The sequence below is a fragment of the Tachypleus tridentatus genome, chromosome 1 (assembly GCF_004210375.1).
Source record: "Tachypleus tridentatus isolate NWPU-2018 chromosome 1, ASM421037v1, whole genome shotgun sequence".
Classification (NCBI taxonomy): Eukaryota; Metazoa; Arthropoda; class Merostomata; order Xiphosura; family Limulidae; genus Tachypleus; species Tachypleus tridentatus.
Window position 1 is genome coordinate 135,792,874 of NC_134825.1, and position 27,527 is coordinate 135,820,400.

The 27,527-nt window shown below is 33.3% G+C and overlaps 1 protein-coding gene across 2 annotated transcripts in view; it reads left to right on the forward strand.

Moving 5' to 3' along the window:
• The window catches only part of LOC143224997 (MAM and LDL-receptor class A domain-containing protein 1-like), a 69,548-nt gene that overhangs the window by 27,871 nt on the left and 14,150 nt on the right, over nucleotides 1-27,527 (forward strand). For both annotated transcript variants that reach the window (XM_076453615.1, XM_076453606.1), the window contains 7 exons: nucleotides 2,470-2,584; nucleotides 3,003-3,149; nucleotides 5,714-5,797; nucleotides 12,328-12,512; nucleotides 13,832-13,916; nucleotides 21,040-21,069; nucleotides 26,756-26,896. In XM_076453615.1, coding sequence (XP_076309730.1) covers nucleotides 2,470-2,584; nucleotides 3,003-3,149; nucleotides 5,714-5,797; nucleotides 12,328-12,512; nucleotides 13,832-13,916; nucleotides 21,040-21,069; nucleotides 26,756-26,896 — 787 coding nt within the window. The remainder of the gene's footprint in view (nucleotides 1-2,469; nucleotides 2,585-3,002; nucleotides 3,150-5,713; nucleotides 5,798-12,327; nucleotides 12,513-13,831; nucleotides 13,917-21,039; nucleotides 21,070-26,755; nucleotides 26,897-27,527) is intronic.

The window sequence follows — 27,527 nt, forward strand, 5'->3', positions numbered from 1 at the left end:
CAGTAAGAAGTTACTTGAATGAGACACTTTTACAAATTGTTTTTTTTTTTTATGGTGCAGTTGAAAATAGTTTCGTATATCAGCAGAATAATACCAGTCCTCACGTCATTAAGATCACGCAATGATTTTTTTTAGGATGGAGAAATAGATGCTGGATTGATGTGATAAGTTATCGGACTTAAATCCAATTGAACATGTGTGAGACTTGCTAAAGATAGCAGTTAGAAACGAATAACTTACTTCTACAACTCTAGAGTCTTCAGCTTTTCATCTTCAGGTCTTCGATGAAGAAAATTTGCAGACTATAGTGCAGTATTATCCTTTCAACGGGCCTGGCATGGCCAAGCGTGTTAAGGCGTTCGACTCGTAATCCGAGGGTCGCGGGTTTGAATCCCGGTCGCGCCAAGCATGCTCACCCTTTCAGCCGTGGGGCGTTATAATGTGACGGTCAATCCCACTATTCGTTGGTAAAAGAGTAGCCTAGGAGTTGGCGGTGGGTGGTGATGACTAGCTGCCTTCCCTCTAGTCTTACACTGCTATATTAGGGACGGCTAGCGCAGATAGCCCTCGAGTAGGTTTGCGCGAAATCCAAAACAAAACATCCTTTCAAGTGTTAATTTTTTTACTTAATTCAGTTATATCAAAAGAAATATTTTTTTGTTTTCTGCCTTATTGCTGAGTTTTGATTGACTGATTGAAATTAAACACAAAGCTACACAACAAGCTACCTGTGCTCTGCCCACCACACGAGTCCGCAGACATACCACTGCGTCAATGAGGAGATTATTGATGAGAACGGTTGTAATAAAAATCTTTGTTAATTACTTCCGCAACGTCATACAGAGCAGTGAACTGAAACAATAAGTTGTAAGGTCGTCAACAGATGTTCATTCTGTTGTGAGAAATGTGTTGTATTGCAGTCGACGAGTATTCGGCATATTGTGAGAAATGTGACGAATGACGAATTACACTCGTCAGATATTTGATCTGTTCTGAGGAATGAGTTGTATTGCACCAGGATCCAGATTGAAGCTATTCGGTGTTACAGTGCTTAACATTACTATCAGTAAGTTTCTTTAATTTCTCTGTAACTGTTAGATGTAAAATTTGCCTCTATGCCTGTTAACGTAATGTCGTCAAGAGAGAAGCCAGGCGTGTTAAATTTTTTTTGCGACCGGAAGTTTTTTGTTAATTGTTGACATCAGTGCATCTCTCAATAATTAAAATTTTATTTAGTACTAGTCGGAGTGCCTGTGTCCTGGACGGAAGGTATGTAAATTCGTGATTAATTAAACGTTACCTTAGAACAGGAAAAGCTGCTTTCCTTCAATTGTAGCTGTAAAAAAATACACGAAAAAACCCAACAAACTTTCACGTATAATTTGAGAAAGGACTCCCTCTCGTCCAGTGGAACAGTAGTATGTCTGTGGACTTACAACGCTAACAACTAGGTTTCGATGCCCGTAGTGGGCAACATTGAGATAACCATTTGTGTTTGTTTATTTTTTGAATTTCGCAGAAAGCTACACAAAGGCTATCTGCGCTAGCCGTCCCTAATTTTGCAGTGAAATACTAGAGGAAAGGCAGCTAGTTATCACCACCAACAGACAGTTCTTGGGCTACTCTTTCATTAACGAATAGTGGGATTCACCGTAACATTATAACCACCTCACGGCTGAAAGGGCGGGCTTGTTTGGTGCGACCGGGGTTCGAACCCGCGACTCTCGGATTACGAGACGAGTGTCTTAACCACCTGACCATGTGTAATTTTGTACTTAGAAACAAACCTATTTTATTTTTCCAGCCGATGAAAATTGTTTTTACATTTTTTAAAATTATTATCACTCTTACGATTTCATCTATCGAATCCCCGTCGCACAAAACATGCTCGCCCTTTCAGCCGTGGTGGCATTATAATGTGACAATGAATCATTCCACTATTCGTTGATGAAAGAGTAGCCCAAGAACTGTCTGTTGGTGGTGATGACTAGCTGCTTTTCCTCTAGTATTTCACTGCTAAATTAGGGAGGGTTGTTAGCGAAGATAGCCCTCCTATAGATTTGCGCGAAATTCATAAAAACAGTCTGAAGTACACATTTCATTTGTACAAAATAAGCATGACATCATCATCTCCATTTATGATTGGCTATTTTTCAATATCATATTAATGGAACCTCCAGCTTACATGACCTTGCTATCCTGAACCTATATAATACATTGCACTCACTAATTATCATATTTTAATTTTATTTTCCTGGAGTAGAAGAGTGAACTATACGCAAGCATTCGAGTTTGGGCCTTTTTTTTTTATTCATTACATGTATAAAGTAATATAGTCTCGAAAAAATAAGTCATCCACATTTTATAAAAAGGTTTTACAACTTTTTTCTGGTTTAAGACAGCATCGCATCTAGCTACATATTATGTTAACTGTCTCTACTTTATAAATAATTTAATGTTTGTATCTAGATTGTATTCGAGGGTATCCCAAAGAACTCCTCCGACCCATCCAGATCTTTTCGTGGTTACATAGCCTTGGACGACATCAGATTTGAGATTCTTGGAAGCGGATCTAACTGTATAGGTAAAACAATGTTAAAAGTGTTAGTATATATATTCATAAGGTTATTTATAGCAATTATTTGGATTAATGGAAAACATTTTAGTACTAGTTGCTTTACTATTAACTGTGGTTATTCTGGTTTCACAAATTCTATATTTAGTTTTGAATTCAAGTCAAACATATTCATGGTACTTTTTACTTTTAGATGCTACACATTATCTCTATTAAGAATATAAGTTGTTTCTATTTTTGGACAAAGACTGAGTTCCATTACAAGATGATGTTGTTAGTCAAAAATCACATAACATTTCCATGAGAACATTTGAAAGCAAAATTATTTTTAATTCGCCATTTATATTTTAGAATATTATTATAGTAAAGTATTTCATCTATCTCACTGTTAGTGTTACTTTTGTACTTTATATAACTGAACTTGTAGGTCATTGCACATTCGAAGGAGGATTGTGTGACTGGTCTAATTCCAGGGGTCAGGATGACTTCGAATGGGAGCTAGGACGAGGAAGCCAGAGTTTTCTGACTGGTCCAGCACAGGATTATAGTAGTTTTGGTGACAAGAAACAATCAGGTAGTCAATATACCTGTTTCACTTCATGACATTCATAATTAATATAGCAGCTCACTCTAAGTAAGACATCGACTTAATCGTGTACCAGCATTTATTTTAGTACATGAAAATTCTTCAATGGCACAGCGTTACGTCTATAGGCTTTTAATGTATCGTAGCTTTGTGCTTAACAACGAATTTAAAAAATCGCTTGGAATGGGGGTATAAATTCAGGTTAATTTGTGTATGTATGTATCCAAAAACATGCTTAACATCTCCCCTCCCTTCATCCCAGTAGTTAAACAATAAAGTTGAGAGGATTATAAGCTTAACAATGGATGATTTCGATATTCGTGGTTAGGAAAGCGAAGATATTTTTGAGTTTTTTTTATTCGTAGAGCTTATTTTATTCTAATATGTTTGCTTGTGAAACTGCATACGATAATAAAGCTGTTTATCTCACCAGTTCTATTACAAGTGTCTGAAAAATTAATTACCAGTTGCCTTTTTTAACTTTTCTTTTTCTAAATGGCACAAACTGGGCTTGTCATCACCTGGTGGTTAGGGCGCTCGACTCGCAATCTGCGGGCGTGAGTTCTAATCCTCATAACGCCAAATATGCTTACTTATTCAGCTGCGGGTGGGGTGATTATAATGTGATGGCTAATCCCATTATTCATTGGTAAAATACTGTTGTTGTTGTTGTTTGTTATTAAGCACAAATCTACAGACAGGCTGATCCCACATGATCTCGTACGCATCGAGAACGAACATATCAATAAATAAACACTTAAGTTTATCTGAATTCTTCATTTATAGCAGAATATTTATTAATACTGATTTTTTTTAAGCAGTACATACGGAAGTTGGGGAATAATTTGATGTGAAAGTACATTTTACTTGTTATCTTAAAGAGGGCTTTGCGTGAAACTAAACATCAAGCGTAGTAGCTACAACTCTATTAATTTACTGACTACCACTTTATTTACAACTTTAGTAAGTTTATATTGAGATAGCTTATTGTATATGGATCGTCAATAAATGTTTTGGTTAGTAATAATAATGTAATATAGAAATATTAGCAACAGACTACAATTTTTAGTGTTTACACAATTTATTAAATTTTCTGACGAAAGGTTTAATTTTTGTCATAATTAGATATATAACAGTGTGAATATCCTATGATATATATATGGTATTAGTAAATACATGATAAAACACATTTCCAAACACTCTAACTTTTATACTAATCACTATAAAATGATTATATAAATTCATACGTGACTACACTCTTACAATGTACGTCATGAAATATTTCAAAATTGTTTGTTTAATATTTTTAAGATTTGTTTTGAAGTTATAGAATATACGTTTTTACCCTCTTGAGCCTTGGTAGCCATCAACTTTACCTTGTGAAGTTTCTGTCAAGGGTAAAAAAAGCTATCACACTCCAGACTTGTCTTATTGTGTTACAGACGACAGTAATGATTATTATTAAGCCTTGCAAGCCTCTTCAACGAGTTTCTGATTTGATTTGAATGGGCTTGGTTATGCCAAACTGGTAGTGATTTTCTACATAACTATTTATATTGAGTTTTACTAGTTCTGTTCCGTTGTATTGTCTTATCGTTTTGGATATTTTTGTTTCTATTTAATTGGAGTGGTAAGTTTTTTTTGGGGTAAATATTGCGATATTCGTTCTGTTTGTGAAACATGTACGTGTTTGTGTCACTCTATCTACCGGGAAACAAGTCTAGTTCACTACAACCTCACATTCTCCAATTACTTAACCCGAAGTTTGCAAGAGAAATTAAACTGCCGCCTTTCAAAGATAAAAAAGGTCCGGCATGGCCAAGCGTGTTAAGGCGTTCGACTCGTAATCCAAGGGTCGCGGGTTCGAATCCTGGTCGCACCAAACATGCTCGCCCTTTCAGTCGTGGGGGCGTTATAATGTTACGATCAATCCCACTATTCGTTGGTAAAAGAGTAGCCCAAGAGTTGGCGGTGGGTGGTGATGAATAGCTGCCTTCCCTCTAATCTTACACTTCTAAATTAGGGACGGCTAGCGCAGATAGTCCTCGAATAGCTTTGCGCGAAATTCAAAAACAAACAATCATAGATAAAAAGAGACCGTAGCAATATAAAATACAAGCCTACTAATTGGCAACATGAAAATATGAGGTAATTTGGAAAAATGTGAGGGAGAAAGTTGGAGTGGTTTCTACGTACAGTCAATTGTTAAGTAAAATAGTAACTCTACTACTGTCAGAGAGTTTATTTAAGATTTTATTATTTTTCTGACTAGATTATTCTATTTTAAATAAAATTTCTTTCAATTTAAAGTATATGATATAAACAAAACAGAAGTTACGAGCAACGTTATTACAAAATCACGAAAGTTATTGTTGTTTTATTTATATTATGATAGCTATTAGTGAACTAAAAGTTTCGTGTAAAGGTGTTGCTGTCACTTTTATTTGTCCGTATATGTTTAAATACCAGAGATGAATTTTTAGTTTTGCATTAAAATGTTCAAAATTTACATAAATCAATTCATAAAAATTACGACACTGTTTATTTTACAGGCGGTTATGCATACATTGATGCTGCATACCCTCGTCGGCCTGGGGATAAAGCCCAACTGTTAAGTCCCGTCATTGAAGCGACTGGTGAGAATAGGCAAATTTTTTACTTTTGCTACATTCTTAGAGAATTGTTATAATGTATCAATAATAATTAGAAATTAAATACTGACGTATTTTAAGGTATGAAAGTAGTATTGACACAAATCAAAACTTAAAAACGGTCTTAAAATCTAATATTTGAGTTTGAAATATATTGAAGAAAAATGGGAAAAACATTTTGGGACGTTTTGTCTGACAATAATGTAATATATTATAATATGATTAAATATATTATAATATGATTAAATATATTATAATAATGTAATATATTATAATATGATTAAATACTGGAGAAAATGATGATTCTCTTTTAATTTTTTTTAATGAGTTTTTATCTTGATAAAAATGTTTGAGGAAGTTGATATAACTACTAACTTCCGATTACAACAAGGTAACTACTTAGAGCAAAACTGTTGATGAGTAAGCTAATTAAATACACTTTTCTCACTTTCTTACTTATAAATATCAACATTAATTCTTCCATCAATTGGTTATCCTCGCTGTTAATAATATTTTCTGCTGTAAACCTATTAATATCTTACTAGGTTCGACCAGTTTAGGAGATTTAAGTTAATCCTGAATGCATATACTAAGTTAACAACTCAAAGACAGTATAAGAGTAAAATAACAACAAAAAAAAAAAAACATAAACAGTGAAGCTATATATATTATACATTTTAACCAATACCATTCATTTAAGGAACGCTAAATAAATAATAGAGTATACTTTCCTTATACAGCGCATACGCACACACTAGTTGTTAGCTTCGAGTACTGTCGTAGATAGAAGACGCTGTCTTCTTTGGGAGGTGTGACGTCGTACAATAACAGAGAATTGTTAGCAATATGTAAATGCTGTAAATAAGGTTCCATAGACAGTGTTACCAAAATTCTAAAGGTGTATGGTGTTACTAAAACTTTTTAGATGTACTGCACTAAGTAACAAAATTTTTACTTTTCTTGTTCCTGGACAGAAAGTGTTATTTCCCAATTGCTTATTCCTAAAGTAAATACATATTTTTCTCTTCAAACTTTGTTTTTGTGACCTGGGTAATGAAATTTTTACATTTACCCATTTTCCAAAACATTCCGGGTAGATTCAGTGCTGATAGAGAATTTTCTCGAACTTACGAGAATTTTCAAGAAACTTCTTGAATGTTGTAGAACTTACAACAATTTTCAAGAACTTTCCAGAATGTTGTAGAAATAACAAGAATTTTCAAGAATGTTGTAAAACTTGCAAGTCGCAAGTCAGAGGAAGCATCACTGACATTTTTCAAGCTTCTTCACTTGTCAAGATGGGCTCTGATCCTGCCATAATGTATCCGATCTGCGCGAGGCAATAGGAATTGCCTGTTACCCGAAGGAGTGGCACCTCTTCATTGATACCTCATCCAGAAGCCTCAAAGCTGTGCTGCTCCATAACGGGAATGAGTATCCGTCTCTTTCCCTGGCTCGTTCGGTGCACCTCAAAGAGGAATACAACAGCGTCAAGACCTTGCTAGAAGCCTTAAAGTATGATGAGTATGGCTGGGATGTTGTCGAAGACTTCAAAATGGTGGTATTCCTGATGATTATCCTAGGAGGCTTTACCAAGTTTCCATGTTGAACAGCAGAGACACTGCAACGCATTACAACAGAAAGCACTGACCACAACAGACCTAATTCTCTGTGGGGAGGCACAGTGTCAAGTGTGAGCCACTAGTGGATCTCCAGAAGGTGTTGCTCTCACCATTGCCCATAAAATTGGGTCTTATGAAACAATTTGTCACAGCTATTGATAAGGAGTCTCCAGCCTTCAAGTACCTTCGAGACTTCTTCCCTAAGCTGTCTGAGGCAAAGGCCAAAGCTGGTGTCTTCATTGGGCCACAAATAAAAAAGATCTTGGAGTGCACAGAATTCCCCAAGAAGCTCAGTAGGAAAGAAAAAAGATTGGGGCAGATTGGTCGCAGTGGTTTGGGGCTTCTTGAGCAATCATAAGACTGAAAAGTATGTGGAACTGGTTGAGGCTCTGGTGAAGAAATACGGCAAAATGGGCTGTAGGATGTCCCTGAAAGTCCATATCTTTGACGCTCACCTTGAGAAATTCAAGGAGAACATGGAAGCATACTCAGAAGAGCAAGGCGAGCGCTTTCACCAAGATATACTGAACTTTGAACGCCGCAACCAAGGACCGTATAACGAAAACATGATGGGAGACTATATTTGGGGGCTGATACGTGAAAGTGATTTACATTGCAGTCGCTAATCTCGAAAAACTACTCACTTCTAAACATTTTTGTTCACTTTTGTATAACTTTAGTATAAATATATGATTCACATGTTGTTTTATTTAGACTTTATGTAAATGAAAATGTGCAAATTTGCCCGTTTTTACATAGAAAATAGGTTAATTTCGAAATTGTATTATCCAGATCACAAAAGCAAAGTTTGAAGGGATTAATGGCCATTTTCTGTACTTTTACAACATAAGCAATTAAGAAATAACATATACTACCCAGGAACAAAATTTGTGTTACATAGTGTTATGTTACTAAAGGTAGTGCTTGTCAGTAGCGTATTTATGTTGGAGCTAGAGGGACCAATCGCAGAGCCCATGGTTTTAATGGGGGTCCCTCAATAATTTTATTCTATTTAAAATTGCATGGGATATAGGTCCCACAAAAATTATTAGTCCCTGAGCTAACACAACCACTAATGCTTGTGTAGGTGGATGGTATTAGTAGATGGATTGCCTTACTAAGCATATTGTGTGTGCCTTGCAAAGGCAAACAATGTTACTATACTTCCATAGTTCTGCATACGTAATTCAACTCGTCTCACCTTATTTTTATAGCTTTCATTTATAAATTTAACTGTATTACATGTCTTTTACAAAGGCAGATGGTGTTCCAATAAGTGTACAGTGTTATATTATATTTCTGTTGGACTGCAAACAAATTTTAACTCCATTCAAAATATGTTTATTGTTTTTATTTATATACTTCATTGCATTCATTATACAAAGGTGGATGGTGTTACTACATGGGCTGTGTTACTAAAGTAACTGGTGCTACAGCAGATGCTGTTTCTATAAACAGATAATCAGTTTATAATTCAAAACAAGCAAAGTTTGTCGCAGAATGTCTCAACGTGTGATTGCGTCATCAACATTACAGTCTAGATTAAATTATTTGTCCAAAGAGGTACAAGAAAAAACATTATCACTTTTAGATGGATCATGTCATTGCATTCATTGACTCGCATTCAATATTTTATTAAACTATTATTTTAAGAATTTATGTCATTAAGCTTGGTTTCAAATTGTAGATTATAATCCAGCTTTTCATATTATACATTATTTAATTTTTTACTTACAATTACGTATTAAAAACACACATGAATATCGATTTTTATGTATGATGTGTATTTGTGATGCCAAAAATACAAAGTTTATAGGTTTGCACGAACTAGGAATTCAAACTACTGATATCCACAAGTTAGAATATAAAATAAAAACCTCCTATATTTTCTGTTTGCTAAGTTATCTCTCATTTACTGAATCAAGCATGGTAAACCAACTTTATCCACTTTTAAAGGCGGTCCCTTATAAATACTTATAGGCCTGGCATGGCCAAGCGCGTAAGGCGTGCGACTCGTAATCCGAGGGTCGCGGGTTCGCGCCCGTGTCGCGCTAAACATGCTCGCCCTCCCAGCCGTGGGGGCGTATAATGTGACGGTCAATCCCACTATTCGTTGGTAAAAAAGTAGCCCAAGAGTTGGCGGTGAGTGGTGATGACTAGCTGCCTTCCCTCTAGTCTTACACTGCTAAATTAGGGACGGCTAGCATAGATAGCCCTCGAGTAGCTTTGTGCGAAATTCCAAAAACAACAACTAAACACTTATAATATAACTATATATATCAATTTATCACTCTTAGGATATTCAATCACATATACAAAATCCAAGAAAATTTCTTGAAGCTGAGCAAGCTGCAAAAAGCAGCAACCGAGTACATAGGTCGTAATTAGAAGAGATAATTGTTTGCCTTGTTTCTCTATTTACTGTTCTACGTTTGAAGAGAAAGATGTTTAAGAACCTGTTAGTAATTACTAATAATCTATACACATATATAATGTAAAATAATTGAAATGTAACTGTATTTTGCAAAATACTAGTCCACTAAAACACAGCCAAGGAAAACTTTGATTTTTAGGAAATACAAAGGGTCCTTGGAACAGAGGTCGTCACATGCCTAAACGATTTGTCAATAATATTAAAAGTAACAGTCTGGATTATAAAATGTTTTATAGAAAGATATGCGCCATCTTGGTAAAATATATTATTTATAGTTAGTAAAATATATGAAACCAAAGCCAAATTACTTTATGATGTTTCGAATTTATGTATTAAATACTAGTCAACAAACTAGAAATTCCATTAAACTGTAAAACATTTTACCTTATTAGTTCACTAAAGCATATCAAATACCCTTCTCACAGAAGAACATAGTATATGACTGTAAAAGAATTGACATTCATAACTTTTAAAGGACCTTTAATTATAAATGAAGTTATTATTCGTTCACGTTTTATATGTCCAGCATGTTTATTGTTTATTTTTACAAAAAACAATGACCTAACATTTGTTAATAAAATTTCAAGATACAGTTCTATACTAATAACATCTTAACTTATAAAATACTCAATTTTACTTTTGTGCAAATTTATGTTCACATTACTATTTGTTAATTTCAGTTAGAGTTTATATTTTTCATTTGTATAACATTGTATAATATAAAGATTGAATTTATCACGAGAAGTTTTAGTGAGAAAGACATAGCACTAAATAAGTGAAGGAACGAAGTATTCAAAAATATACAAACATGTCATATATAATTATTTCATGACAACAGCAGTATTATTTGTGAGATTTAACTTTGTAAGCTCAACAAAACTAGTCTATTTTACACTATTTACACTATTTTACACTAAAACAACACTATTTTACATTTCACATCAAATACTTTCCTCACAGATTTTGAAACCATGTTTCAGTAACATGTATTATTTTTTCACTTAAAAATTATATAAATCATCAATTACAAATAAGATTAAAGACATTATTTCAAATAGTTACACGTCTGGCTTAGTTTTCATGATAAATTACACCCATGAACATCGGTTTCTATTAAATGCATTTGGATAACTAATATAAGTCTCCATTTTTATTTGTCACATAAAACACATGTTTCATCATAGCCCAGTATGCTGTTGATATGTGTCAGTAAAATTACAGACTTAACAAGAACCGTGTACAATGAAACATACTTCAAGATATACTAATATATCTTATTTACTTAAGAATTACGTAATTATTTTATTTTGCTTTACGTATTGAAGATGGATTCGGTAGGATTCTGAAACGTTTATCTCTGTCCCCTTCTGGTATAAATAAACAATCTTTTTAATCTTAAGTCATGACAGATAACCACGAGATTCTGCCTTAAGTTACAGTCATAAAAGCAACAGTGTTCTTATATTAAGGATCCAATGGTGTTTAGTAGGAATGAGAGAACGTTATCTGCTCTTGAAGTAGTTTTGTGGTTATTGATAAAATTGTTCGTTTGGTGGTAAATAGGTGTCTAACCTGGAGCTTCTTGCTGCAGCGCTATCTACTTTATTAGTGAAAATAAAAGGCCTGTGTCTCATAGGAGAATGATTGCACAAAAATAACGCATCCACAATTGAAAAGCTGGGGATGTTCAGTAACATAGTGCGGCACGAACCTTGGTCAATTTGTTTCACATCCTGACCAGTTTACCATACGAGGCTCACTGAAACTTGAAAATGGCATACTTTAACAAAATTCGTAAGCGTGCCACAAGATGTTTGCTTAAAGTAAATCCCTGAAATTTCTCAATAAATCTAGTCTTATGAGTCGTGACTGTGTCTGTTTCCACACCGATACACAGTAAATAGTTAATAGTTTATCTCTACACTTTGATTATCATCCTTAAGAAAGGATATAAGCGTCGTATTAATAGCACTGTCATTGTCATTTGAGCTAAAATAGAGACGTGTGACATAATAAATCTCAAAGCTTCACCAAAAAATTAAACTATTGAATAAGAACACATATTTTCAATTCTGCCAACCATTTTTTATAAAATGATTCATTATTTGCTTTTAAAACACTTAACATAGTAACAATAACAAAATACTCTACATTTTAAAAATATCTATCTTGAGATTTCTTAGGTATCAATGCATTGCAATTGCTTTATTTTTAATAAATAAGATAGATTCAGTATATAAAAAATTCAATCAACCCTTAGTTTCTTCATCAATATTTTACTCCAGCAAAATTTTATTATATCTTATGAAGTGAATCTCTTACAAACAAGATTAGACACATTGTATTTATGGAATGTTTGTTTCAAAGCTCTATTGGTACAGGCTAAATTAATATATAGGTACATATTATATACTCAAGGTTTTTTATGAGATATAATCTTAGAAGTTCCTGCATTTTAGGTGATAACAATCCTATATGTATGTCGTTTGCTACTCATATGTTTGGAAACGGAATTGGAACGCTGCGTGTTTTACAACGTAGCCAAGGAAGCAATGACGAGAACGTTATATGGAAAATTAGTGGTCCTTCTGGTAATAGATGGTACCAAGCTCGAGTACCTGTGTCGTCTCCAAAACCATTCCAGGTAAATTTGTTACTGAAAATTCACTCTTTATCCCATATTTTATAATCGTAAACCTTCCATTCATTGTTTCCATTTTTTTCACCAGAACACTTTAATCTTAAACGACACACGTGGTTCAAGTAGATATTATGATCAATGCCAGTATTCCTACTTAATGTTTTCTTGTGCTATCGTTGTAAACGTACCATCCATAGCATTAAATCAACTTTAAATAATCGATAGTTGAATTTTATGAAAAACCGATTTAAATGTTACTACTTTCATCTTTATAAAATAATTCCGTATTACATTTTTTGCCTTTTTTTTTCTGTCACCATTTACAGTTTCTCAGTGTCATTCAGAAAAAAATCACCTGTACAATTCTGTTCGATTTCCATTTAAATAATACTTTATAAACTTTCCTTCCACACCTCTTAGTCTACAGTTTTCCCCTTTTTTTAGTTTCAAGTTCTTTTTGTATAATATTTCGTGCAATGTAAACAATTTTGTATAATTGTTCATTTGGGTATTTATTTATGAGTGTCGTTCCATACCGTGATTTTGTAAACTTTATAGCAATGGCTAGACTACCTGATCGTTTCATATTATTATTTATAAAACGTGAAAAATAGAAGACTGGAAAATCTAACGAATAATTAAAGTCTATTGCACACGTATATAAGAAACAATTAAATTATATAATTAAATATAATTAATAATACTTTCAACTTCTCCACATTATTCACTTTAATACGTGAACAGTTTATTATTTTACAAGCTTGATGAACAGAAAGAGAAGATTGACATAAAATGTCCCCCGCTAGTACTACTGAGCGGTATGTCTACGAATTTACAATGCTAAAATCAGGGGTTCGATTACCCTCGGTGGGCTCAGCAGATGGCCCAACGTGGCTTTGCTAGAAGAAAATACACACAGACATAAAATAAAAAAACTAATGTTATTTAAATAATGATTAATCGAAATATAGCTCATAAACTCTAATAATTTCTGTTAAGCCTAATGCATTCACCAGTGTAATATCTAAAGTACACCTATATAAAACATACCTAGAAGTTATCCATGTTTCATGTTATTCAAAATACTTTAGTATCCGTTTGCATTTTTTTATTCTTGTTTTCCCTTAAACATTTTTGCATAAATTCTTCCCAAACAGAAATACTTATGCTTCATAACGAACTTTTTTTAGGTTTTTAAAAATGTCACATTCTCTTGTGTAGATTGAAGAGTAAAATTATTTAAGCAGTATCCAGGTGATATATATACTCAGTAAAGAAAATCTCAAGGAGCGAAAAGAGCTTTTATCTTTTATTCTTTACAGTTGATATTAGAAGCAACGGTTGGTAACAATTATCTTGGAAACATTGCCATTGATAACATCTTCCTTAGACCTGGCACTTGCCCAAGTAAGTAGATTTTATCTTTCTAGCTTCTTTGATATATTGACACGCCCTCTGTATTTAGAAATTAAATGTCAAAATTATGGAAGAATTTCAAAACATTTGACTGAAATTTACTAAGTTATGTAGTCTTTTAAATACTTTAAAATGTTTAAATAAAAATAATAATTAAATGCGAGTGTTTCAGATTGTTTTTGTTACAACTTGTTAAGTTTTGTTTCGAATTTTACATTGTTTAACCTCGATTTACTGTTCGGCTTTTTAAACACATTTGTAAAATTGTCTATAAACCAAAGTGCTTGTGACTCACGAAATTGTTGATTACAGGATCGCTAATAACATAACAGCTACAGAGAATATGTTAACAAAATTCCCTCAACATTGCAATTAATCATATTAATTACTGTTGGAATCCCCTATTGTACTTTTCATGTAAAATGAATGTCTTCACTTATCTTTTGCCCAGTACTTTGCAACAAATGTTGTCAGAAGCAAAAACTATGCTCAATCAAGATAGGGACTTAGCCGATAATGAATGGTTTAAACAAGATTAATTTAAGGGTTAAATTCCTCATTAACACGATGTCAAAGTCGTTTTTAAACCCTTCTATGCATGTTTATTGAGTTACATTTAAAATTTAATTAAACTTTTTTAATATCAATGCATTTCAAAACCTGCAGTTTTAAATGCTTCCTTTTAAGATAAAGGAATAAAACCTAGGTAATATAAAACTTTTGCTGTCATGTGATCCGCTTGCGGTTACAAATCTAAACTTTACAAGCTATTGCATATGATGTGTGAGAATAGAATAAAGATAGTGGCATACAATGTCGAATTAAAGTTCCACCTTTCTTTCATTAGCGTTGAAAAATTTCCACGAGTTTCTCAATGGGGATTTTACTTTCTAATATTTCTAAGCATCAGGTTAGCCACGCTCACTTGTAAAATATATGCTGTGTTGCTAGGCAAAAGTATGAAGTTGAATGACATGCTTACAGCCAATATTTCGCACCATTCAGTTATAGCCTGGAAAAACTACTGCCACTATACGCATTTTTAGCATGAGATAGAAAAGAAGCTAAGTCTATAGTTCTCTTAAAATGTGCATAATGCTTGGCAAGCGTTTCTTGCCTTATATGTAACTGTTTGCTAGACACGTAGATTGCTGTTATTGTTGGTTTGAATTAAGCACAAAGCTACACAATGGGCTATCTGTGCTCTGCCCACCACGGGTATCGAAACCCGGTTTTTGGCTTTGTAAGTCCGCAGACACCGCTGAGGGCAGTTAGATTGCATTTAGGTTTTACGTTTATATTTCAGTTAGTTATGTATTATTTGTGTTCATAAACCATATTTGAAAATACTGTGATTGTTTGCATTTAACTCGATGTAGTGTAGTGTGATTTGTGAAAAATGTCTAAGCAACATGGTGTCATTCGCTTGTGCAAGCGTTGGTGAAAGAGTTTATGAGCGATCTATGCCCTGTAACAACTATTACAACCACGAGGTCACATTATCATTTTAGCAGGAACAGGATGGCATCAAGGATAAAACACAAAGAATTGGAAAGGAAAATTAAAAATAAACTATAAGTGAAAATATAAATATATTAAATTATGCATATCAGAAAAACAATTGCCTAACAATCTATAAACATCTGGAAGATATGTATTTACATTTTTAAACTGTACTCATTTCATTGCACTGTACCTTGATAATAATATCCAGAATGAATGATATAATAGAGAAAATGAAAAATAAAATATAAACATTTACTTTAAAATCATTTGATGTTCATTTAATAGGTTCTAGATATCATGTAAATGAAATTTGACAATTATAAAATAATAAATAGTATTTTTATACTTGAAATGAAAAATTATATTGCCAGTTAACTACCCTGATTCTGAGTATATATAACTACATTAAATAACGGTCGTTTCATTATAGATAGTAGAAAACAATCAAAATTAAATGTCTTATTTTCTAAAACTAGATAATATTAAGATCCTATAAGACAAATGTAAAACTATTTCATCAACTAGTTTCATTTTTATAAAGAACTTCCACGAGAGTTGCATACCTACTTACAATGTCGTACTCATGCAGTTAACCTTCATACCCGGCAATAATCTTGATCGTGTAAAAATACATTATAAAACTTATAAAAATATTTGATAGAATCATATCACTGGTTATTAATACTTTGGTATCTGTCTGATGAAATTTATATACAGGTACACCACCGATTTTCCGGCACCCTTGGTTCCAGAGCCTTGCCGGATTATCCGTTTTGCCGGACCAACAGAGGTCACGTAATAATTCAACAATACACCTCTGACCCACTAATTATATCCCTTCCGTATCTCTAAAGCTTCATGGACTGCTAGAAACTTAATAAAATAATTGTAAAATATAAATTAAATGATTAATGAAATACATTAGTACAGGTATAAATGTTACAGGTTTATTAGTACAATATGAATGAAAAAGGTGTATTAATTACTGTACTTAAAAAGACTGTTTGCCCGGCGTGACCAAGTTGTTAAGGCACTCGACTCGTAATCTGAGGGTTCGAATCCCCATAACACCAGACATGCTCGTCCTTTCAGCCGCAGGGGCATTATAATATTACGGTCAATCCCACTATTCGTTAGTAAAAGAGTAGCCCAAGAGTTGGCGGTGGATGGTTATGACTAGTTGCTTTCCCTCTAGTCTTACACTGCAAAATTATGGACGGCTAGCGCGTACAGCCCTCGTGTAGTTTTGCGCGAAATTCAAACACAAACAAAGAAGCAAATTTTAGAATTTTATTGGAATTGTAGAGCTAATCACAAAGGTCTGGAAGTTGAGGACTGTCAGGTTTACTGTCCGTTTCATAGATGACTGTGTCATTATGAGTGTGTGATGTTGCAGGGAAAACATCTGGGGTACTTGAAGTTGAAGCCACAGAATTTTCGGATGTAGGCCTACTTCTCTGACACACATTCTTCTTGGTTATGATTTTAAACATTTCATTCAAGAAAAGCCGTTTTCTGTGCTTTTATCTTTTCCTGTGTAATTTTTCATAAGTTCTTGTACCGTCACGAGGTACGTTGCTGCAGTCCACTAATTAATTCATCCGTCAACCCAATTAACTCATCCATAGTAAATCTTTCACCTACATATGTTTTATCTTCACCACTGTCGTCTTCTTTACTAATAATAAACTATTTTGACAAAAATTGGAGAAAAAATGAACTAGTAAACGGACTAGACAGATACTGCATACATGATGAAGACAGTCCTAGACACCTTTCCCCAGTAAATATATATTTTCAAAATAAATAAAAAAGACCACCTATAAACTAGACTCCACATTAGTTCAGGGATTAGCCGTGATTTTTTTATAGTTGACACCTATCTAATAATAGTGCAAATAATTATGGAACTGTAAAGAGAAATGATTTATTTGCAAGAAATGTATATACAGATAGTGCATGGACATTGCCCTGATAGGAACCTGAGTAAGTGCGAGTTACTCTGGCCCTCGTGTACAATGTATAAATACACTTGACAGTTGATAAAATAAATACAAAGGAAGGAGAAAGAGGTCCACGAAACCTGACCCTCCCGAGTGTATAAAAACTAATACCCAAATAACCATAAGAGAGAAAACCGGATCAGAGGAGGTGCCGGACCATGAGTTGCCGGAAAATCGGTGATGTACCTGTACCATTTGCATTCAGTGTCGTTCATCTGTGGCTAGTAAAAAATATTCCCACATATATTATACTCTGCTAGTAGTGAGCCCAGAATTGTCGCTGACTAGTTGTCTCAGAGCATAGGGAAGGGAGAGATGTTGTCAAAGGTGACGAGGTCATGGTTCCTAATGTTGTCATCAGAGAGTGAGACGCGTTGCTAGATCGCCAATACAGGCAACTATTATGCCATCATTCAACAAAGTGTAACCAGAAGGCGCAACTAACTTATGTAGATGTGAAATTATAGTTCGATATCAGACATGCAGCCATGATGGACGTCTACGTCATGTGGTAGAGAATGCATTTTTAGACCGCCATGACAGGTGACCATGAATCATACAGTACATGTCTCAACAAGAATATAACTAATAAATTAAATTGTCATTCTTAACACTAATTCATTAAATCAACTATAATTAATTCATTAAATCATTTATAATTAATTTGTCTTAAAAACACAACACCATTGTATCAGTTAATTAAATTTTCTGTCCTAGAAGGATAATATTTTAATGAAAACTTAATAATTTAATTGTTTTTCAACTGTTTTTCCAGTAACATGGTATATTATTTAACGTAACATGATCACAATTATATACATTTATACCATGTATACAATGGATGAATATATGTTTAAATCACCCTAGAAAGGGCAATATCATACAATAATTAAAACTTATATATTTACTAATTTGACTTTAAACAACAATTTATATTGTCAATAAAACATTTATTGTTTAATAACACTTTTACTAATTTGTGACAAAATAATTTACACGTTACTTTATGTCATGAGGCCGGCATGCCAGGTTGGTTAAGGCGTTCGACTCGTAATCTGAAGGTCGCGGGTTCGAATGCTCGTCGCATCAAATATGCTCGCCCTTTCAGCCGTGGAGGCGTTATAATGTGACAATCAATCCCACTATTCGTTGGTAAAAGAGTAGCCTAAGAGTTGGCGGTGGGTGGTGATGACTAGCTGCCTTCCCTCTAGTCTTACACTGCTAAATTAGGGACGGCTAGCGCAGATAGCCCTTGAGTAGCTTTGCGGGAAATTAAAAAGAACAAAACAAATTTATGTCGTGGTTTGCAAAGGAGAAGTAATAAAAACGGACATTAAATTTTCTTGTCCTTAAGTAGTTCAAAAGGGACAATACGATAATTAAAACTTACTCAGTCGAGTCATGAAAGACTTTCAGTACTAAGTTATTATATATCCTGTTGTAAAAGGCCTATATATTACTCAGTATAAATGCATACAATACATGACTACATATCGCCATAAAAAGGACAATATCATACAATAATTGAAACTCACTTTATACAATAAATTAAATCATCAAAAAACGTTTATTATACAACAACACTTTTAATCACTTGTGACAAAATAAATTATAGATGTTTTAAAAAGGCAGTTTGTTTGTTTGTTTTTTTAATTTCGCACAAAGCTACTCGAGGGCTATTTGTGCTAGCCGTCCCTAATTTAGCAGTGTAAGACTAGAGGGAGCCTTCCCAAACAAAAAGTTGCTCCAAATAATCGTTTGGATGGTTTACTAAAATACTTTAAAATCTAAATGTAGAAAATAAATCAAAATTGTGTTTGTTTGTTTTTGAATTTCGCGCAAAGCTACACTAGGGCTATCTGCGTTAGTCGTCCATAATTTAGCAGTGTAAGACTAGAGGTAAGGCAGCTAGTCATCACCACTTACCGCCACCTCTTGGGCTACTCTTTTACCAACGAATAGTGGGATTGACCGTCACATAATAACGCCCCCACGGCTGAAAGGGCGGACATGTTTGGTGCGACCGGGATAAAAAGGCACACTTTTACATATTATCGCATTGTTACCGTAAGATTGTAACAAACATGCTGTGATCGTACAAGTCATCAAGGTGTGAATTTCATTGTGTTAAAATTCATTATTTCTAATAAAAATAATAAATGATTGACTCATTGTATTCATCCATTTTCTGTATAGCCGTTGAACACTCGTATATTTTTAGTGTTAATAAAGACATTTGCAAAGTTTATAACATAATACTGTGTCGTCTTTTTAAGGATGATTCAATTAATTAATTAGTGTTCGCTGTCCTTTTTATGGTTAATTAATTAGCATTAAGCGTCTTTTTGAGGACAAATTAATTATAATTAATTTAATTAATTAGTGTTAAGTGTCATTTATAGTAATAATTTAATTAATTATCTACATGATGAGAAGTGTATTGTATGAGTCATAACAGCTTAGAAGAATGTTCTCTATATTGTGGTTCTATTACGTAGTCATCCATTATAGACACCTGTCTGGTATCAAACTATAATTTCAGTATTCCATGAGTTAGTTGTGCCCTCTTGCCACACTTTACTGAACAATGGTATCATGACGGCCTAACAACGCGTCACTATCGACATGCCTTCAGGTGAAAACGTTCAGAACTATGGTGTCTTCATCTATGATGAGATCACCCTTCTTTTCCCTTCCCTGATGCAACCAGTCAGGTGTGGCACCATCCTACAGACGCTAAAGTGCTGGACTCACTATTTGCGTGTGTATTTTTGTCAAGCATCCTGTTATTTATTAGAGTGTATTATCGATTTTCAAACAAATTTCACTAAAACCTCGAGTTTTGCGACAAAAAAAGAAAATTTCAACATTTACTTATGCAATATATGCATTTTCGAGACCACCTGAAACACTATAAATACATAAATTGGTGTTTAGTAAACACAGTGTTCCAACAATGAAATAAAATTTTATAATTCTCGGATAGATAAAAAGTAGTTTAACCTAATCCATCAGGGATTTTGTTACGAACTCGTCAAGCGTTTTTAGCAACCACTCGATTGGGTACCATTCTTCCATAAAATACATATCATACTTTATATGCGTATTTTCAACACCATCTATGCTCTTTGCATCATTCCTCTTCTTCAGATTATGCTTATTTTTCACACCATATTCACCATTCACGCCATTTCTTTGTCCATACCGTGCTCGGAGCCATTTTTATTCGTTTCATTGTAATTGGTATTAAGATGAAACTCATAGAAATTATAATGTAATTTAGAAAAGAGACAGTCAGGCTGCATGCCCTTCAAATAATGGGAATTGTATTGCTGAGCAAACATAAAGTTAATAATTCAAGAAACGAATTGTATAATTTAACTTCAGCCTCAAGATTAAAATTGTTGGAATAAACATGTATATTAATTTTATTTTATATTTATATCAACTTTTTAGATGATAAGTGTATATTAACTTTCTTTTATATTCATATCATTTTTTATGATAAATAAATATATATTTATTTTATTTTATCTTTATATCAACTTTTTAGTTTTATGTTAAATAAGCATATTATTAAACCTTCTCTTGTCTGTATTTTTTAGTTTTTCCTCAGACTGCATCACCAAACTCAGGTAAATGTTTTTTTTATTTCTAATTTACAGTTCTAAAGCTGTAGCGAATTTGATTTCGAAGTTTTATTTAAGTTACATTACAAAACATAATTGTTTTGTATATAACTTTATATAATGTGTTATAAATTTATTTTACATTACAAACACATAAATCTGTATAGTTTGTTGTATTTTTATGATGCACTGTAAAAAGTAAAGATGTATCTTTAGTTTATTACAAATTTATGTTACATTAAGAAGGAATATTACGTTATATTACAATTAAAGTTTTAAACTTGCCTTTGTAGATTGTGAAACAAAAGTTACGTTAGAAAAACATAAATCTATCAATGTATTTTACTGTATATTTAACTTTCATTACAAAGCCATAAAATTGTCTGTATTTTTATACCTGTCTTCTTATTTTTCATACCTTTGAGTTACAACAGAAAGACATAAATCTATTTTTATAACACAATGTAACACAAACTTTGTTCCTGGGTGGTATGTGTTATTTCTTAATTGCTTTTGTTGTAAAAGTACAGAAAATGGCCATTATTCCCTTCAAACTTTGATTTTGTGATCTGGATAATGAAATTTAGAAATTAACCTGTTTTCTATGTAAAAACGGGCAAATTTGCACATTTTCATTTACATAAGGTCTGAATGAAACTACATATGAATCAAGATTTACATGCATTTATACTTAAGTTATACAAAAATGAACAAAAATGTTTAGGACTGAGTAGTTTTTCGAGATTTGCGACTGCAATGTAAATCACTTTCACGTATCAGCCTCCAAATATGGTCTCCCATCATGTTTTCGTTATATGGTCCTTGGTAGCGGTGTTCAAAGTCCAGTATATCTTAGTGGAAGCACTCGCCTTGCTCTTTGAGGTGCACCAAATGAGCCAGGGGAAGAGACGGATACTTATTCCCGTTATGGAGCAGCACAGCTTTGAGGCTTCTGGATGAGCTATGAGTAAAGAGGCGCCACTCGTTCGGGTTACTTGCACACTTTCATTTAACAAATCCTACTCCTTGAGCCTAGATGTTAAAAGCTCGCCATTCAACTTTATTAGACCAAGATCTCTGATCAAGTCATTGAAGTCTCTTTGGTTGGGGTAGTATGGGTTTCTCTCACCAGCTGCACCTCTGAAAGTGTAATCTGGATCTTCAACGTCCACCTCCTCTTCTGACTTGCTGCTTTCTCTCTGGAGACTTAAGTAGGTACAGGGAGCTCAGGACAGTGTGGCACTGGGGCGATGGAAGATGGAAGGTCCGAATACATGATAACAGATGCATTCTTGCCAGTCCGGCGTTCGAAAGGGACCACCATGCAGAAGTATCAATTGCTTGAGTGGTCAGTGGGTTTACACGAAATTCTTGGAACTTCCTGACTCTCTTTTCCCCTCTGTACCATCCTGCAAAACAGCAAAATAAAATTGTTATTATAAAGAATAAACTTATTTCATCCACAACTAATGTGTAAGAGGTTCGTACAAAATATTTTATGTGATATTTTTTCTATGCTATTGGATTTTTTTAAAATTAAAAGATATTTAAATTTTAAAAGGTCTAAAAATTGTATGATATAAAATCTTACTATTCAAGCAAGCAAAAATTGTCCGTTTTACCTTCTAGAGTTTTTTTTTCAGTGCTTACAGGTAAAATGAGGTGCCCAGGGTTTGTCTTGATCCCCGACAGGCATACCGAAATATACCTTCTAAGCTTCACACATTTTAGCAGATGTTGTCACAGAGTAAATTTTCGCTCTTGTCTTGATACATTTGTTACATACATTGCAGAATGCGTCTAGAGAATGCTTGCAGCTTCTTGATGCTATCTCTGATAAAATCAGATAGGTCTATGTCTTCACTTAGGCAGGTAGAACTAAACTGAAATGGTAAGCCCCAATATATATATTACTATGGAAAGTTCTAGAAAATTCTAGAAAAATCTTGAAAATTCTTATAAGTTCGAGAAAATTCTCCATCAGCTATTCAGCACTGAATCTACCTGGAATATTCTGGAAAATAGGTAAATTTGGAAATTTCATTACCCAGGTCACAAAAGCAAAGTTTGAAGAGAAAAATAGGTCTTTTTCCATTTACTTTAGGCATAAGCAATTGGGAAATAACACTTTCTGCCCAGGAACAAAAAAAATGAAAAATTTTGTTACATAGTGTAATTTGTTATACATTAATGTTAGATTAAAGCAACATAAACATGTCTGTGTAGTTTGTCATAACTTTATGTTAGATTCTGTTAACTGACAAAGTATAGTTTTTGTGTTACATAATAGAGGCATTTTCTTATATATATATTATGATAGAGTTCTGTTACATTACAGAAACTTAGACCTGTCTTTTCATGTTGTTATACAATTATGTTACTTTACTGAAACACAAGCTTGTCTGTTTAGTTTGTTATACGTTTAAATTTCATTAAAGACGTAATATTGCCTTCATCTTTAAAGTCGTCATTCTAGTATGTTGTAAGTAGGACTTAAATCTGTCTCTATAGTTTCTTATACCGTTCTGTTAAAAACTGACAAAGATATTAACTTTTCTGTATAATTTGTTAAATAGACTTTAATTTGTCTATATATCTTCTTATACGTTTATTAAAAAAACATAAATCTGTTGTACTTTTATGTCCTAACTTCATGTGTTCATGATACAGTTTTGCTAAATTGTTGAGTTACATACATTACACAGACATGAATGTTTCTGTTTGATTTGTTATACATCTGAATTTCGGGACAGTCCTATTTGTGTACCATTACAAACTTTTCTCTGTGTGGCTTGTTAACGTTTACGTTTCGTTAAAAAAATAAGAGTTTTGTGGTAGTTTGTTCCAGTGTCTGTCTTGAAAACGTTTCTCAGGACGCACAAATCGTCTGGGTATCTATATACGCATCTGACTGTCATTCACGGTCTACTCAAGTAACCCACTGCCGTAATTCGTTTACTCCTGCTGCCACATTATCTTGAATGTTTTGATCGTGGGTGGTGGGTAACTTAGGTTCGTGCAGTTCTGAATATGAAGACAGTTAAGACAGTTTTTCGTAATCTACGTACTGTATACAGTTATGTACTGAATATAATGTCTGTTTAATGAAAAACATTATAACGTTTCATTCGTTCTTCACAAAAATATGTTTTAAAATTTCAGAGTATTACTAACCCAAAAAAGTATGTTTGTAAACATTATTGATTCTTAAATAAATTCAGATATTAAATAGCCTATCTTAGAATTAGATACAATGAATAATTAAAGTTTTTTGGATGTATTAATATTATAATATGATTATTTTGCTCATTTGTTTTGTGTCTGTCATCAAAAAAGAAAGTGAAACTATTTCAAAGGCAATACAAATGTTAACATATTTGGAAACGTTGAGGAACAGTTCCCCTAATTTTAAAGTAAATTAACAAAAAGTTAAATTTTATTCAAATTTATAATAACCATTTTGAAATTAGAAGAAAGTGCTGCTCTGTCTTAGTTTGTAGTCTAGTCACCCTATTTGGTATACATTTGAAAAGTATAACATTATTTTATGGGGGTTTTGAGTCGCTTTTAATTCACCATAAAATAATCTAAATTAATTTATGTATGCGAATAATGTTATGACATTTCGCCTAATTCAATATTTGATAATATTCAGCAGACTAATTGTTTTATGATGATATAAGTATATTAAAGATTTATTTTATATTCCATCAAAGGTAAATTGAACACAGAATACGTAGCACAAAGGCCTAATGCATTCTTTGATTGATTGAACACTCTTCTGTGGACTGCAGCTTTACCTATTCAAGGCTTGTCAGCATAGATTGAATCAGCAAACCAAAGATAAACTTTACCATTATAATGAGACCTAACTGTATATCGAATAATGAACTAAGCGGAATGTCACAACATTATTCATACACCTAAATTGATTTAGGTGAATTAAAACAAACTCATAATCCTCATTGGAATTATATACACTTTATCGTCCGAAGCTAATTCACTCGAGTTAAACGGGTTGTAATGTTCTAAATCTATGAACGTTCTTGGTCAAATATCTGTGGTTTCCGATTAATAAACGTTTGTCACAATTATAGCTTCAGACTGTAGCAGATCAACAATATTTTGTTGTCTTTTGGCGAGTCGATTTACAATCTTCAGGCGAAGTTCTAGAAAGTTCAGTTGGTCCAACAATATTCGAGGATACGCTAGTGCTTTCGTAAAATATACATTGATAATTCCGTTACAGGTAGAAAAGAAATATCTAACACATTTATATAAGCATATTTTTCTGTCCTGCAATAGATTATTTTTCAAAGTACTACCACGAAAAAAAAGAAAAAGGTACGATAAGGTACAACTACAGTTACTAAATAGTGTATATGAATTCCCTGAATTTATTTATAGGCAGTTGAGTGGCTGGACATTCCACCTGATATTTTAGGTCAAACAGTAATCAGTAAAAATCTATCTTCTAATGAATACACATGTTCACAGTAATGGTTTTAATATTATTTTAATACTTATGTTTGTTTCAGTTTGATATATATTTAGAAATGTATGTAACTTATACTGTTAAATGTGCAGTGCGCAAGTCTCTCGTGTTTTCTTAATTTATAGAAGATTATCAAGATTACGAATTAACAATATATGTTTTAAGAAAGCGCAAGCCTATCTTCGAATATTGTTGGGCCAACTGAACGTTCTAGAACTTCGTATAAAGATTATAAATCGATTCACCAAGAGACAGTTTGAGAATTCTGTTGGTCTGCTATGAGCATTAAGCTATAATTGGGATAAACGCTTCTTAATTGGAAAACTACAGATATCTAACCCCGAACGTTCATAGATTTCGAGCATTACAAACTGTTTACCTTCAGTGATTTAACTTTAGATGCTAGTATTTCTATGAGGATATTAAATATATTCGGCGGTGGAAACTTACGTTTGCCTGTAAAGAGAAGTATACCTGTGCGTTAATCTTGTTGGCAGATATCATACACTTGATACATACTGGCATTTAATTAACTTATAAGTTCAAATTACAGTCTCACTTTATTTAAAACAGTGGTACATAACGTACATAACATAATAACTCGAAGTTTCGTCCGAGATAAATTATAATATGTAACATCACACGTTATTTGTTCTATTGGGTTGAGGAATAATTCGTTAGCGTTTTTTCAAGTTAAATAAATATATTCATAAATGAAACGCTTTCGCAAAATATTTCATGTCATTTGGTAGATAATTTTTTGCTCTAATAGATGGTGTGTTTGATTTTCATATGTCTTTAATTTTTGCTTTCATTTTCAGCTCATTAAATGGAATGTCAAGTGGACAAAATCGAGCATTTTCGACACCATCTGCTTTTCGCATTTAATTTCTTGCAATTTCGTTTAAAACAGTGCATACTATATACCTAGGTATTACATGAAATAAATTATCATAATAAATGTTTTGGGTGTAATGTGTTCATGCATTGAAGTATTGTATAGTCTTGCATGTAATGCTTGAATGACATTATTTAAAAACGCTCACGAATTATTCCTCAACCTAATAAAATATTAATTCTTATTACGTTCAATAAAATAAGATATTAGAACAGTCTTCAATTAAAGTCTCGTCCTCAACACATGAAGAATGTTTCTACAAAGACATATCATGTAAATACTTAACCTTCTCTGACTAGGTGATTGCAACTTCGAAGAGAACACATGTGGCTGGACTAATCCTGGACTGGCAGACCAATTTGATGACTTTGACTGGGGTCGTCAATTCAGCTACAGTGTCAGTGGACCAGGTACTGACCATACGACAGGAACTTCCTCAGGTAAAGTAAACTTAATCACATTGTCCGTTCATCCGATTCTTGGTATTTATTTTGATTGAGTATCTTCCAGACTCCGAAGAGGTCTGAAAGATCACCAGTGAAAGTCAGAAAAACTGTTTCTTATTTTCCTCACTTGATTTTCGTGGAAAAATTAAATAGTTTACAAGGATATTATCACTTGATTCGTGCGCTGATCATAATAACTCAAGCCGTTGGTAAAGACAATGAATGAATGAATGAAAGTAAGCTCGCCTCGAGCTAAAAACAGCACGTACGAGAGAGACGAAAGTACGTGAAGATGTGGTACGCGTATCTGGTGGCAATATTATTGGCTGGGTCGTTGAAGTCGTTTAGAAGTCGATGATAGCACTGGATGAGAACCCTGACCAAGCACACTCATTCTGTTTTAACAGAAGCACTTGTTTTATCCTAAATACCAGATAATTAAGTTGATTTTTTTTATATTTTAGTTATTCTTTTACTTATATTTTCTATTGTGCTTGAGAAGTGATAAAAACTTAAGATAACTAATGACGACTTGGTACAGTCTTTTCTAAGGACTAGATCTGTAGATCCTATGCTCACGAATAATTTTCCTGTTGGGGAGAACGGGAGTACACCGAAAACTTGT